At 42.4% G+C, this 15012-nt stretch overlaps 1 protein-coding gene across 1 annotated transcript in view; it reads right to left on the bottom strand.

Moving 5' to 3' along the window:
- The window catches only part of YTHDF2 (YTH N6-methyladenosine RNA binding protein 2), a 30804-nt gene extending 17626 nt beyond the window's left edge, over window positions 1-13178 (bottom strand). Inside the window, exons 1-4 of the mRNA XM_040229776.1 lie at window positions 12804-13178; window positions 12281-12305; window positions 11625-11704; window positions 7032-8618 (exon numbers count right to left, since the gene is read on the bottom strand). Coding sequence (XP_040085710.1) covers window positions 7032-8618; window positions 11625-11704; window positions 12281-12305; window positions 12804-12830 — 1719 coding nt within the window. The 5' untranslated portion in view covers window positions 12831-13178. The remainder of the gene's footprint in view (window positions 1-7031; window positions 8619-11624; window positions 11705-12280; window positions 12306-12803) is intronic.
- Between the last annotated feature and the right edge of the window lie 1834 nt (window positions 13179-15012).

The raw sequence follows: 15012 nt of genomic DNA, 5'->3' as shown, positions 1-15012 counted from the left end.
TATATTAATAACTACCCGGACACCTAATCTATACTAAGATCCACTGAGAATTCACAAATCCTTTCTGTCATCTATCGTCTTCTAGCCTCAAGCCCTTTTTTATATTTTATATGTAGTAAGTATTTAAGTCAGAAATTATAGAACACAAACAAAAATAAAGTTTTCCAAAAAAGATCTCTTTTGTATCAATTCCTCTCCATGAACCACAAATGTCATCAAGCCACCTAACCCTCTCTTCCTGGAGAAGGAAATGGCAACCCACTCCAGTATTCTTGCCTGGAGAGGAGGAGCCTGGCAAGCTACAGTCCATGGGATCGCAGAGTTGGACAGGAGTAAGCCACTGGGGAGAGAAAACCCTCTCTTCACCCTCAATTTCTCTGTTCTAAACTACCCCATATGTGAATCTTTACGATTTACCTAATAAAAGTCCTTTGGGTCTCTTCTTCAAATCTTCCTGTGACTAAGACTCCATTTTTAAAAAAGTTCTCCCTTTTATTTACAAAAATTTTCCTCCCGATATCCTCTATCCATTGATTCTAGTGCTGTCACTGACATGAAGAATAAACCTACCAGAGTTTTTAAAAAGTTATATTCCCCTTCTAAATCATCTCTACTAAGCTAAACACTATGATGAGAAATAGGATATAAGATAACATGTCTAAAACACACTGCGGGAAGAAGTGAGCTGAGAAGTGAGCTGTATACATACAGTAATAGTACAGGCCCACCTTTACTTCTACAAGTTTCCCACTGCCTTTCATGTGAAGGTTACATCATGGACCTCTTCCAACCTGATTCAAATTAGACCCTACCCTGCATACCTGTTTTTTTAAGCCAGCTTTGTGTCTGTCTCAGTAGATTCCTTCTACATCCAACTAAATGCAAATCAACTCCCTTTTCCTCATCTGATCTCCAAACTTCCTTAGGAGAAACACATCTGACAATCTCCATTTAGACTTCTTCTTGAACTATACAAGAATTCCTATTCCAAATTATCTATACAATGTTATTATCCAGACAGATTTGAGCTGTTCTGAAACTATGTTTACTCTTTTCAAAACATCTCTGGCTATCCTCTACTTATCTTCTCAGGCGCAGCTCAGAGATCACTTCTTCAAGGATTCTTCCATGATCAATCAACCCACACCCCGAACTGGGTTAGGCAATCTTCAAGCTTTCAAACTGGCACCCTGTGCATACCTTGAGAAAACACTTTCCATTTTGTACTGTTATGTATCACTAATGTAAGGCTCCCTGACAAGACTCCTCTGATTTTTCTATAAGGTCTAGCACATTGTAAAATTGTTCAAAGAAAAGATAAATAACTTCATCTCAATTCTTACACACCATAATAAATTTTCATTACATGCAAACACAATTAAGTCTCCATTTTTAAATCCTCTGCTTGAAAATTAGAATCCTAGAAGTAAAGAAATCCTACTATTCTCACTCACTAGTAATGGGAATTTTTTTAAATATTAAAAAAAAAAATTTTTTAAACCTTAAGCTGTTGTCATTATAACCACATTTTCTCTAGATCTGTCTCTCCTAAATTCCCCTGAGCTTTCCAGTTAAACAACTGGATAAACTCTTACCCAGATATCTGACTGAGTCTAATGTTGGGCTAGGCTTTAAGAGAATTACACAGCCCTTAGTCCCCTCTACTACACTATCATATTTGTTGTTATTGTTTAGTCGCTAAATCGTATCTGACTCTTTGTGACCCCATGGACTGTAGCCCACCAGGCTCTTCTGTCCATGGGATTTCCTAGGCAAGAATGCTGGAGTGAGCTGCCATTCCCTTCTACAAGGGAATCTTCTCGACCCAGGGTTCAAACCCATGTCTCCTGCACTGACAGGCGGATTCTTTACCACTGAGCCACCAAAAAAGCCTATCTTATTTTTGCCTAGAGTTAAAAGGCTAGAAAGATAAAACCAAGCCAACTATTTTATGAGGTTTATAAACAAAATTACAAAAAAGATCTTCACGACCCAGATAATCATGATGATGTGATCACTAATCTAGAGCCAGACATCTTGGAAAGTGAACTCAAGTGGGCCTTAGAAAGCATCAATACGAACAAAGCTAGTGGAGGTGATGGAATTCCAGTTGAGCTATTTCAAATCCTGGAAGATGATGCTGTGAAAGTGCTGCACTCAATATGCCAGCAAATTTGGAAAACTCAGCAGTGGCCACAGGACTGGAAAAGGGCAGTTTTCATTCCAATTCCAAAGAAAGGCAATGCCAAAGAATGCTCAAACTACCACACAATTGCACTCATCTCACAGGCTAGTAAAGTAATGCTCAAAATTCTTCAAGCTAGGCTTCAGCAATACATGAACCGTGAACTCCCTGATGTTCAAGCTGGTTTTAGAAAAGGCAGAGGAACCAGAGATCAAATTGCCAACATCCGCTGGATCATGGAAAAAGCAAGAGAGTTCCAGAAAAACATCTATTTCTGCTTTATTGACTATGCCAAAGCCTTTGACTGTGTGGATCACAATAAACTATGGAAAATTCTGAAAGAGATGGGAATACCAGACCACCTAACCTGCCTCTTGAGAAATCTGTATGCAGGTCAGGAAGCAACAGTTAGAACTGGATGTGGAATAACAGACTGGTTCCAATAGGAAAAGGAGTACGTCAAGACTGTATATTGTCACCCTGCTTATTTAACTTCTATGCAGAGTACATCATGAGAAACGCTGGGCTGGAAGAAACACAAGCTGGAATCAAGATTGCCAGGACAAGTATCAATAACCTCAGATATGCAGATGACACCACCCTTATGGCAGAAAGTGAAGAGGAACTAAAAAGCCTCTTGATGAAAGTGAAAGAGGACAGCGAAAAAGTTGGCTTAAAGCTCAACATTCAGAAAACGAAGATCATGGCATCTGGTCCCATCACTTCATGGGAAATAGATGGGGAAACAGTAGAAACAGTGTCAGACTTTATTTTTTTGGGCTCCAAAATCACTGCAGAGGGTGACTGCAGCCGTGAAATTAAAAGACGCTTACTCCTTGGAAGAAAAGTTATGACCAACCTAGATAGTATATTCAAAAGCAGAGACATTACTTTGCCGACTAAGGTCCGTCTAGTCAAGGCTATGGTTTTTCCTACAGTCATGTATGGATGTGAGAGTTGGACTGTGAAGAAGGCTGAGCACCGAAGAATTGATGCTTTTGAACTGTGGTGTTGGAGAAGACTCTTGAGAGTCCCTTGGACTGCAAGGAGATCCAACCAGTCCATTCTGAAGGAGATCAACCCTGGGATTTCTTTGGAAGGAATGGTGCTAAAGCTGAAGCTCAAAAAAAAAAAAATAAAGCTGAAGCTCCAGTACTTTGGCCACCTCATGCGAACAGTTGACTCACTGGAAAGGACTCGGATACTGAGACGGATTGGGGGCAGGAGGAGAAGGGGACAACTGAGGATGAGATGGCTGGATGGCATCAAGGACTCGATGGACGTGAGTCTGAGTGAACTCCGGGAAATGGTGATGGACAGGGAGGCCTGGCATGCTGTGATTCATGGGGTTGCAAAGAGTCGGACACGACTGAGCGACTGAACTGAACTGAATGCAAGGAGCAACTCTCCCTCTATCCCAGACTACTCCGAAGTTGAGATAGAGGGAAAAACTGACTGTCGCTGCCTTTTTTTTTTTTTTGGTCGCTGCCTTTTGAATATCTGACAGAGCTCTCTCAACAAAAAAAATTTTAAGAAAAAGGCTCATGGCAATGTATAGCACAGCCAAGATCTTCAAAAAGCATATCCTTTGACCCAGCACTTAAGGATAGGTGTGACTGAATATTTATATCTTAGAATGTTAGAGTGAGTGAGTGAAAGCCACTCAGTCATGTCCGACTCTGAGACCCCATGGACTATATAGTCCATGGAATTCTCCAGCTCAGAATACTGAAGTGGTAGGTAGCCTTTCCCTTCTCCAGGGGATCTTCCCAACCCAGGGCTTGAACCCAGGTCTCCCATACTGCAGGCGGATTCTTTACCAGCTGAGCCACAAGGGAAGCCCAAGAATACTGGAGTGGGTAGCCTATCCCTTCTCCAGAGGATCTTCCAGACCCAGGAATTGAACCAGGGTCTCCGGCATTGCAGGCGGATTCTTTACCAACTGAGCTATCAGGGAAGCCCCTTAGAATGTTTACAACAGTGTTACTTTAGCCAGGAAAAATGTATAAAGAAGCCGACATACTCAACAGAGACTGGCAAATCACAGTAAATCTTTGATAGAATACTATGAAGCCTTCAAAAGTGATGTCACAGAAGAAATATTTAACAATTAGGGGCAAGTTCTAAACAAATGCACAAAGAGTTTACAAAACAGTATCCGAGGTATACAACAAAGTAAACCACATATTGAAGTCACCGAAATTTGCTGGAAGCGTCAAGCCAGACAGCTAAGATATTCAAGCCAGATAGATCTTGAAAAGGTTTTATGATATTGAATTAGATCATGTGACAGAACAAGGCAAAAATGGCTGCAGTTCTGCTTCACTGTGTTCTGCCAAGAAACATGCCCAATCATGGAACTTTAGAACAGCTGTGACATCATTTTCAGGATGAAGTATTAAGTATTTCCCTACTGACTGAGTTACCATTTGGTCAAAAGATCTTTTGCAATCTTGTAAATAATACCAAGGCAGACACACAAACACCCAACTTAAGGGAGTTTACTGCTTCAATGAGCTATCAGTCCCATTCTCATGAAACTTGTTTTATCTTGGAAGCCTAATAAAGACTAAAAAGTACAGTTTATAGTCAGTTATGTAAGCATGTTAAAGAATAACAGTGGGCAACACAGGAGTAAGGCAATACTGACTGAAAGGGTAACTGGATTTAGAAGCAATCGTAGGGACCTTCCTGAAACCTCAGCAAGTTTTTCTTACAGAAAGTAAGCTAAAAAGTAATCTGACACAAGTATAATAGCTTTTATTTTTATTTTTGGTGATTAGTTCACCTGAGAACAATTAGGGTACTCATTCATCAAAAGTCTTTATGGAAGATCCATCAGTTACCTTAACAAAGACCCCAGCTTGATTAATACACTCACTCTTTGAAAATACAATGCTGGTCAATGTATCGCACACCTTCTTATGAAGTTTTATCATTCACTGAACCACTCAAGTGAATTTAATACCTGATAAAGACCGAACATAAGTTAACAATCCTCAAACTTGCTACTTCATTTTTAAACAGCTTCCCCACCAGTTCTAATATATACAGAATCATCTTAAGTTATGCTGTACATTCCAAAAAATAGTCCTGTCTTTGCCTTCTTACTTTTAAAACCACAAGATGTAGAACAGAACTTTGCAGATGAAAGCAAGCAGTTTCTTAATATATAAGACACTATGCATGTTGCAAGTGATTAAACCAAGCACCTGGATGCCCCTCACACACATTAATAATCTGCTCTGCCATTACATGATGCCCAAAAAGCCAGTCTCCTCTCTTGTTCCTCCAGAAAGAGAAGCCTGTGCAGACATACTTAGACCCTTTCACAAGTTTGGCAAAAATAATCAACTATCTTTTTTCTACAAGATTATGGAGAATTTTAAGTTAAATTATTAAAACTCTAGGAAAGGAGCAAGTTTTTTTGACAGCCAACTTGCCAGTAATCTGGCTCTATCACCCCAATACTTTCAGCATCACTGACAAGTATTATCTTTATTTCTTATTTGTCTGTACATACTGGAAGATAAAAGTCAACCATCCTGTTTTAGGGAACTACAGACCTCTGATTCTGTGTTATGGAGGTGGAGAATCTACCTGAGCAAAGCTATTTCTTTGAGCAGTCACTCACAGAGGGAAAACAAGTGCCTCAGGTCCTAGATCAAGTACAGAAGATCCCTATGAATTAATGACCAATTCAAGGAGAATATATTTACATAACGGTGCTGCTGCTAAGTCGCTTCAGTAGTGTCCGACTCTGTGCGACCCCGTAGACGGCAGCCCATCAGGCTCCTCCAACCATGGGATTTTCCAGGCAAGAGTACTGGAGTGGGGTGCCATTGCCTTCTCCACATAACTCTGTTAGGTTTTGTTTATTTTACATTTGAAACTAACCACTCAGGATTCTATCATTAATGAAACAAATTTTAAAGTATTATCTCCTCGCCATTATCTTTTCACCTACTTTCTACATTTAAATATGTTTAAGTTCTGGATAATATATGACTGCTCTGACCAGTATTTTATCATTCACTTATGGTCCTTACACACTCAATGCACAGGACCAACTCTTTCAAATAAATTCAGTCTTTTGGTATAGATCTATTCCCCATCACTCTGTCCAAGATAACCACCTGTTACAGAGGAAACAAGAAAGTGGATCTTTAGGAATACAGCAAAATGTTAAGAGCAAGGGGCCAGCTTTTTCTGACCATCTGTTTTTCAAGTTTTATAAAATAAACTCTTCTAATGGGAAAAAGATCTTGGAAAAAAAAAAAAAAAGATTAAGCAGAACACTAATAAAGATAGGAACAAGGAAGAAAGTTCTGAAAAACATCCTCCTTAACAGTGTCAGTTGTCACCAGGCAGGCAGAAATGTTAGGGCTTGGTGACTCTTGAAAATAACCAAGTACCCAGCTAGGCCAAAACCTGCAACAGAATTTTTATCATTTTCTCTGCCACATTACAGCCTCCATCTTTTCCTACTTTCAGTTCTGTTTCTTTCACTTCAATTACTCCCTTTGTGTACTTTTCAGACTCACTCTTCACCTGTTCCTGCATCACATAAAGTCTGTTTCTCTATGGTTTCTGCTTTAACTTAAGCCCACATTTCTGCCCCCTATTAATATTCCCACACTCTTTCACACTAAGTTAAAATAATAAGACCAATTATCCTCCCATAAAGACTTGAACTGTTAAATGATACTTGTGTTATTTACAAAGCTTTATTAACGGTTCAGTATTATACTTCTCCTGTTCTCTCTAGTTCCTTCTCCTTCCCTTAAAGTCTTAAAAAGGGTTCCTTCTCCTTCCCTTAAAGTTTTAAGAAGGGTAAGCTGGTTACCTTTTTAACACTTTCTTCTTCCTCTTGGCGTTTCTCATAGTGTGAGAAGTCATCAAAAATGGAAGTGGTGTGCTTGTAGCTGGCTATGATTTTCAACACCTGCTTAGCTTTTTCCAGAGGCACTTCCTGAGTGTCCCTGGAGTTGGTCACTGGTTTATTCTCATTGTTCTCTAGGCGAATGTGTCGCAGCTGGCTATTGGGAACGTCCTTCACAAAAATCCACCTGACATCAAAACGGCCCTTCCATTTGTCCTGGGACCACACACCTGCACATGTGTTGTAGTCCACAGCAGATTTCATTTCTGCAACGCCACAGAAGTGTCCACTGCCGTTGACACTGAAAAGTAAGTAAACGGGGCCTTTCCCGTTCATGGAGCGATATGCAGCATCCAGTCTCTTGTTACCATGCTCTGTGCTGCACCAGATATTATACTTAATGGAACGGTGGATATCGTCCTCGGAGTAGCTCTTAATGATGAAAACCCGGCCATGTTTCAGATTCCAGTCAAAATCCTTGGGGTTATAGTTATTAATGGACCGCAACTTCTCCAAGACCGGATGAGGTTCTGAAGGAGTAGATCCAGATCCAGCCTGAGTCTGTCCTACTCCATTACCATCCACCCCATTATGACCGAACCCACTGCCACGGTTCCGAGGTGCTACCCAGCGGGTTGGCTGAGCTGCCTGCTGCTGCACTGACAGCTGAGCAGGCTGTGGTGGAGGTGGAGGCAATGGCTGCGTCTGTTGCCCTACTGATGCCTGTGCCACTGGTGGGCTATTGTTAGCCTGCTGACCTACAGGCTGCGGAGACCCTTGGGTTGGCTGCTGACCTATATTCTGAACCAAAGCCTGTGAGGGGGCTTTTGCCACAGGACCCTTGTTATCCCAAGTTCCAATATCCATGTTATGCTTTATTGGGGGTGGTGGAAGACTTGACCCTGCAATGCCATTCTTGGTCTTCAACTTGGGTTGCTGTTTTGCAGGCTTGCTAGCAATATCAGCCCAAGATGCTGGTTTTGGAGGAGCAATGGTAGCTGGAGGCAAACTATTGGAAGCCACGATGTTACTAGTAATGGACCCACTACCAACAGCAGAGCCTACAACTTTTGGAACATTGCTTGCAACTTCTGTGCTACCCAACTTCAGTGCTGCCATCCCTTGGTCTATAGTATTCATGCCAGGAGCCTTATTGAGGGTCTCACTGGCAAAAGCTGACTGTCCATCAATCATGGCTCCACCTAAGGAGCTAGGTGCATAAGCATAATTGCTACTATATCCAGAGCTCTGAGTAGACTGTCCCTGAGAACTGTTATTTCCCCAAGCTGAGAAGTCAATCCCACTGGGAAAGAAATTAAAACCATGCTGACCAAGAAATGGAGTGCTACCCAGGGCTCCTGGTTGTCCAAACATTGCATCTGGTAGAAAGTGAGGCTCTCCGTTGCTCAGCTGTCCATAAGAAGTTAGATAGGGCATGGCTGTGTCACCCCCAGTAGACCAAGCAGCTTCACCCAAAGAATAGGAGAAGCCAATGGAGGGACTGTAGTAACTGGGTAAGTAGGAATCTGACATGGCAGTATATGCATTATTCTGTGGAAGGAAAAAAAAAAGGCAAATTAGAACTAAACACAAAAACAAATAAAACAACCAGGACATTTCCTCTCCGAATTATTCATACAGTACAAACATTTCAGCCATTACCATAAAAAATGAGTGTTTTTTTTCAGATGGTCTCTTCCCATAAACTTGCTGGCATTTTTATAGACTAAGATATTTTGGTTTAATCACTGAAGTGTTTAAACATTTAAACCTAAACTGACATACACTGAACACAGGCCTTAGCTTTTAGTGCTTCAATTCAGAAGAGGGAAAACGCAGCATCTCACCAAGTATAAGTCCTGTTCTGTGAGAAAGAATGTGTGTTTAGCCACTCAGTCGTGTCTGACTCTTTGAGACCCCAGGGGCTGTAGCCCACCAGGCTTGTCTGTCCATGGTGATCCTCCAAGCAAGAATACTGGAGTAGGCTGCCATACCCTCCTCCAGGGTATCTTCCCAACCCAGGGAGAACCCAGGTCTCCCACATTTGCAGGTGGATTCTTTTGTTTACCAGCTGAGCCACCAGGGAAGCCCAAGAATACTGGAGTGGGTAGCCTATCCCTTCTCCAGGGGATCTTCCCGACCCAGGAATGGAACCAGGGTCTCCTGCATTGCAGGCAAATTCTCTACCATCTGAGTTACCCAGGAAGCCCGCTCTCTGAGGATGCCTTTATTAAAACCACTATCTCTGGACTGAAGGAATGGGAATACTGGCAGAACAGAAGAATATTCAAAAGAGTTTCCTATTAAAACTGCATTGTATAATAAATAACACAAAAAGAACTAGAAATTTCAATTTCTATCCCCAAAATCTGTGCAGCCATTACCCAACCATAAACCAAAAAGAAAAGTTCAATACATCTAGTTTATAATATAGCTTTCTGGCAGACCATCTGAGAACATCAGTAGATGCCACTATTTAATTATAACCTAAAATTTTTAAAAATGAAAAAAAAATTATAACCTGGAAAGAAAGTGCACAGTGGCTTCCAGAGAATTAAAAACTAAACAAGTATTGGTATTTGTTCTGTTTCATCTATAAAAGTAAAGGCTGTAGCTAAAATGTACACTTAACTTTTCCATTAAAAACAGGAATTAACTTCTAAAGGCATGGTACAGTCCATATTTTTAAAAAAGGAATCATCCTTGAGAATAACAACCAGAAAAAGTTTTACCCAACTAGTCTTCACATTAGAAAACATTACATTGTAAGAACATTCTTTCATCAGTGCTGACAGTATTTTAACTTTTTTTAAAATCAACCCTGTAACTCACAAAGCAGTCCCTTAAATCAAAGTAACAGATACATACAATTGGTTTCTATACTTGCAGAGTCAGCTCAACTCAAAAGTAAGAGTGCTTTTACTCTAACTTCAAAAGAGCTCTGGTATCTAAGAACCCACTAACTAGTCAATAGGGAATGTTGTTCTTGAGAGAGTTGGATTATGGTAACTATTAATATGCTAGGTCTGTATTAGTTTGTATTATCAAAGCCAAGAGTACTTCTCCCTGGCCACTAAAACACATCTCCTTGAAGATTAAATTTTTCAACTAATGCAGTTTAATTCAATAGTGGTGCTTTTCTCTACCAATTTAAAACTTTCTTTTAAAAACCTAAGTGACATATACCCTCAAGTTTATGAAAATCCTACGTCTCAAAGATAGTGTTATAATTTTAACAGTCCCAAATTCATTATAAATAAGAAATTCAGTCTACACTTAATAGATTAAGCCTGAAGTATTCCAAATAATGTGATTAAAAATTGGTTAAAAAATAGATCAAACACTCTTGACAAACTACAAAAATGCTCAAATTATGTCTTCTCAACCAAAATTTATATACCCCCAAGTTTTTCAAGACATTTAAGTTTTAGCTTTCTTTTTAATAAAACAAATGCACTCATTATCACAGGTTTTGCTATTATAACAGCTGAATACCTACACCTCATCTGGCAGGTTCCCACATGCCCCTGAGCTCAAAACTCTGAATTACACAATGTTTCACAAGAACTACCTAGAATTATGTTTCCAAATGCTCTCACTCTCCCTGTTATGATTATGTAAGCAAACTACTTCAATAGCAGGAACCCAGTGATAGTTCATTCCTCTACCTTCTTCCCTACTTTTCCTGATTAACTGGTTGTCTTCTGTAAAAACTTTTCCCCAATCACTTGCTTAAGTGGTTTCTACACTTTCAATGCAGAAACTTTTACATAAGGAATCAAAGAGTTTTACGTAAGAATTAGGCCCAAACATGCACTCTCACTAATATGTCAAGTTATTCAAGACTATTATATCTATCACAGAGCATCTGTTCAGAATTTATATAAATGTTCCATAAGCTTCTCTATCTTCTAGGATATTCCAAATGAGTTACTATCAATTTTCCTTTTGGCTAATTAGTCTGGGGAGTTATCTTTATTAGCTACAACTCTGAGGCTGTGTCTTTGGGATTCAAAATACTAATACAAAGAACTTCGAAGTCAAAACTTTTTGTGTGCACAGGTCATGTTCATACATGAACCTACAGGCAACTCATCTTCACATTAGAAGATAATTACACTGCAAAAACTGAATTCCATTATTCTTGATCTATCTTTGTACTAAACACTATCTTATATTACTTTAAATCCATTTTGTAAATTCTATAGCTCCCCAAAGAAGCCAATGTGAAAAATGTTTTGAGGGTGAAAATATTTAACACAGAAAAGTACTCTTAAGTTTCGCACTGCTATATTCTCGGTAAGGAGGAGAACTACTCAAACAAGTGTTGCTGTTAGTACACTATAAAATGTTATCACTACTAGCCTCAGAGAATTGTTTGCTGACAATAAAGATGAGAACCTTAACAGCCTACAACATCTGTAGCAACTTTTTTTTTTTATAACATGCTGACTGGTATTAAGAAAGTCGACCAGTGAAACTTAGATTTATTGATAGAGCAAAGAATAAACGTATACTACATCCTATGATCAAGCATGTAAATGATTAACTACTCACGGGCCTTGCCTGTGGACTCAAGTAAGGTTCAAAATCATCATCGTTTAATCCATCCTTTTGATGTACAGATCCATTTTGTACTAGAGGAAAAAAATTCCAATTAGGAGTGTCTCAATCGTACAATCTACCTCCCAAATTAATCAAATTACCTCCTAACAAGAGAAAAACCTTACTAAACAGAGCAAGTTAAGTTTGAATTTCAAAACGGTAAAGATGAGAGTGAATGCTGAGCAACAATTTGTCAGTGAAAATGTCTCCCTCCACCCAGAGAAAGTTGATCTAAAAAGGTCATTTTATTGGCTCCTCTAGATTTCAATTCCCTCCCGCTTCCCCTCCCCCACCACATGTGAGTACTTCCAGAGTGTGATCCACGAGGATGAAAAACAAAGGCCTTCTAAGACCTACAGGAAACTAAGGACCTGGAACATTTCAAGACCGATTCCACCCCCCACTTCTAATGAATTACTCCTTGTTCACTAAAAAGCTGTTCGTCAGCTGCAGGAACACACCGAAAGGGTCAAACACTTAAGTGTGTGAGGCACCTGCAAACTAAGCGGCTTCCGAACGGTCCTCTCCCCGGGGCGCTTCCCGGAGACCCCGCCCCCCCACTCCGGGTGCCCCCGCCCGCCCGGGGCCACCGGCGGAGCCGGGCTCACCTTTGTTTCCTTGACCTTTTGGTCTCTGCAGGCGAAGGAAACGTCGCCGAGCGGCAAGTCGTCCGAGGAAGAAACGGAAAAGGAAAGACAAATTAAAGCCGGGCCCGAGAAGGGAATAAAGGCGCAGGCCTGAGGAGCGGCGTCAGGAACGGGGGTGGAGGGGGAGGCTGAAGATGGGAGGCGGGGGAAGTGCGAAGCCGGAGGGGGCCGCGGAGAGGAGCCGGGGCCGCGCCACAAACAACGCGAGGGGGCTAGGGCTTCAAGGAAGGGGAAGGAAACAGGAGAAAAAACGAGGCCCGCTGAGAGGAAGGGACGCGGCGCGGCCGGCGGGTCCGAGGCCCGGGGAAGAGCGGGGAGAACGGGCCGAGGGCGAGGCGCTGGGCGCGGCCGGCCTAAGAGGCTCGAAACCTGGCCCGCGAGAAGCGCCGCCTCGCCTTGGCCCGACTGGGGGCGGCGGATCCGGGCCTAGTCAGGCTCCCTCTCGCCTCACACAATGGCCGAGGCATGCGGGCCGGGCCTGTACCTGCTCCAAGAGGCTGCTGGCCGACATGACTCTCGGATCCTCACGGGTGAAGACGGCGGCAGACTCTCCTCAGGGCGGCGGCGGCAGTGGATGAGCCCCGGCGACGAGAGCAGGCGGCGCGGTGGCGGCTTTTGTCCCTGACACTCGGGGGCCTCGGCGGACGCAGCGGAGACACAGCGCGCGGCTCGGGCTCCGGCTCCGACTCGGCGACGCTCTAGCCCGAAAGCTCAACGCCCGTCTCTATGCCTTTACGCGCGCGCTCGCCCCTCGCAGCCGAAATAAGAGCGCCGGGCAGCGGAGGCGTTCGGCGCGCGCGGCGCGACGCTGACTCTCACAGTCACTCACCCACGCGGAAGGGGCCCGGCGCGAAGCACCCCGGGAAGGTAGAGGCGGGACCGCAGCGCCCTCTGGTCGTGTGGAGGAGCGGAAGCGGCGCGCGCGGCCTCCCCGCCCCCACCGCCTCGGGATTGGGGCCTAGGAGGGTGGGATTGGCGGCCAGGGTTGCACCACGAGGTTTTGACTAACAGCTGGAGCTGAAGAGAGTCCCTTTAGCTTGAGGAAACCTACAAAAGTTGGTTTTTCGGGGAAGAAGCGACCCTCGAAGGCTGAGCGACCTTAAACCTGCTTCCCAGTTGCGGATGGCACACTCCCCCTCATATGGGAGGGAACACAAATGGGAGTCACAGAGCCCTCAGGGAAAGTTCAAAGGGACCCTGCCCTGAGAAAGAAAGCCCCTCACCTGGTTATCCTCTTCTGCTATCAGGCCACAAGAAAGAGTACCCAGAGAACAAAAATGGTCACAAAAAATCTGATCCCCTGAGAAAGAGATTTACCCTTTGGCGGTTCCAGGCAGGAGAATCTACAATTCTTTTTCAGGAACATCGCTGGCCCCCATGATAATCTGTTAAACTGTGGATTTTCTTTCCCAGAAAAACACACTTCACACATCTACACAAAATTTTACTGTTCTTTCAATGAGCCCTTACCTGGAGAAGGAAGGAAATTCATGCTCTTTAAATACCTGCTGTAGACTACCCTTTGTTGTTAGGAGTTTTCAAACACATTAAAGGCTTTCAGCATCAAAACAGCTGTCAGTCAATCCATTTTACAACTGAGGAAACAGAGACGTTAAGGCATGTGCCCAAGGTCACAAAGCTATTAAGCCTGTCTGACATTGAGAGGAATATAATAGTGGCCCTCCAACTCCAAGAGAAATCATATATATTGAGGAGGTCTAAAGGATGGGGATGGCACTTGTGGTAAAGAACCTGCCTACTAAAGCTGGAGACACAGGAGATGCAGGTTCTATCCTTGGGTTGGGAAGATTCCCTAGAGGAGGAAATGGCAACCCACTCCAGTATTCTTTCCTAGAGAGTCCCATGGACAGAGGAGCCTGGTGGGTTTACAGTCCATGGGGTCATAAGGAGTCAGACAGGACTTAGTGACTGAGCACACACACAAAGGGTGGGCAGATGCATTTTTCATCAGAGGCAAACCTGACTAGTGCAAGGATATTTGATATGGGACAGCCCATTACTTAATAGCTTTTGTTTTTGCAAATAGTAGTAAACAGATGAATAATGCACTCTTAAGGGTCAACCTGATACCATCCATTCCCTGGATACAGGAAGCTTTGGTGGACTCAGTAGTAACATAAGTGATAACATATGTTGGATGTTGCATCATAATTTTACTAAAAGTGCTCAAAGTACTGTTTTCCTGCCCATAATCACATTTATGGTTGGAATGGATAAGGTGAGGTACCAAATATGACAGATTTCTGGCAGAATCCAGGTTCAGAGCATAGATCCCACCAAAGAAAGAAAAGTAACCTGGTAAGCCTTTTTTTAAAAAAAAAAAAAAAGAAAGAAAGAAAGATAACTTAGTTAACTCCATGACCCAGATTTATGTGTAAACTGTAAGTAAAGTTACCTAACCTACCCTTTTAGGTGTGTATGGTAAAAATAGGATTAGACCAGGAGTCATAACCTGGGAGAGGGAGTGACTAAATACAGGCCTTCTCAACAGATTTATGACTCTAGGTAAATTACTAAAACTTTCAGCGATTCCCTCATTTGGTGAAAGGGATAATAATATCTACCTAACAGGTTTGTTGCAAAGATAAAGTTCCATAAATCAAAAAATTAAATCTGGTACATTTTAAGTTTCTTTCCTATAATCCCATTAAGGGATGATAGTGAAAATTCCC

Source organism: Oryx dammah, unplaced genomic scaffold (assembly GCF_014754425.2).
Source record: "Oryx dammah isolate SB20612 unplaced genomic scaffold, SCBI_Odam_1.1 HiC_scaffold_27, whole genome shotgun sequence".
Classification (NCBI taxonomy): domain Eukaryota; kingdom Metazoa; phylum Chordata; class Mammalia; order Artiodactyla; family Bovidae; genus Oryx; species Oryx dammah.
The sequence above is the reverse complement of the archived record's forward strand: the minus strand, read 5'-3'. Positions and strand labels throughout refer to the sequence as shown.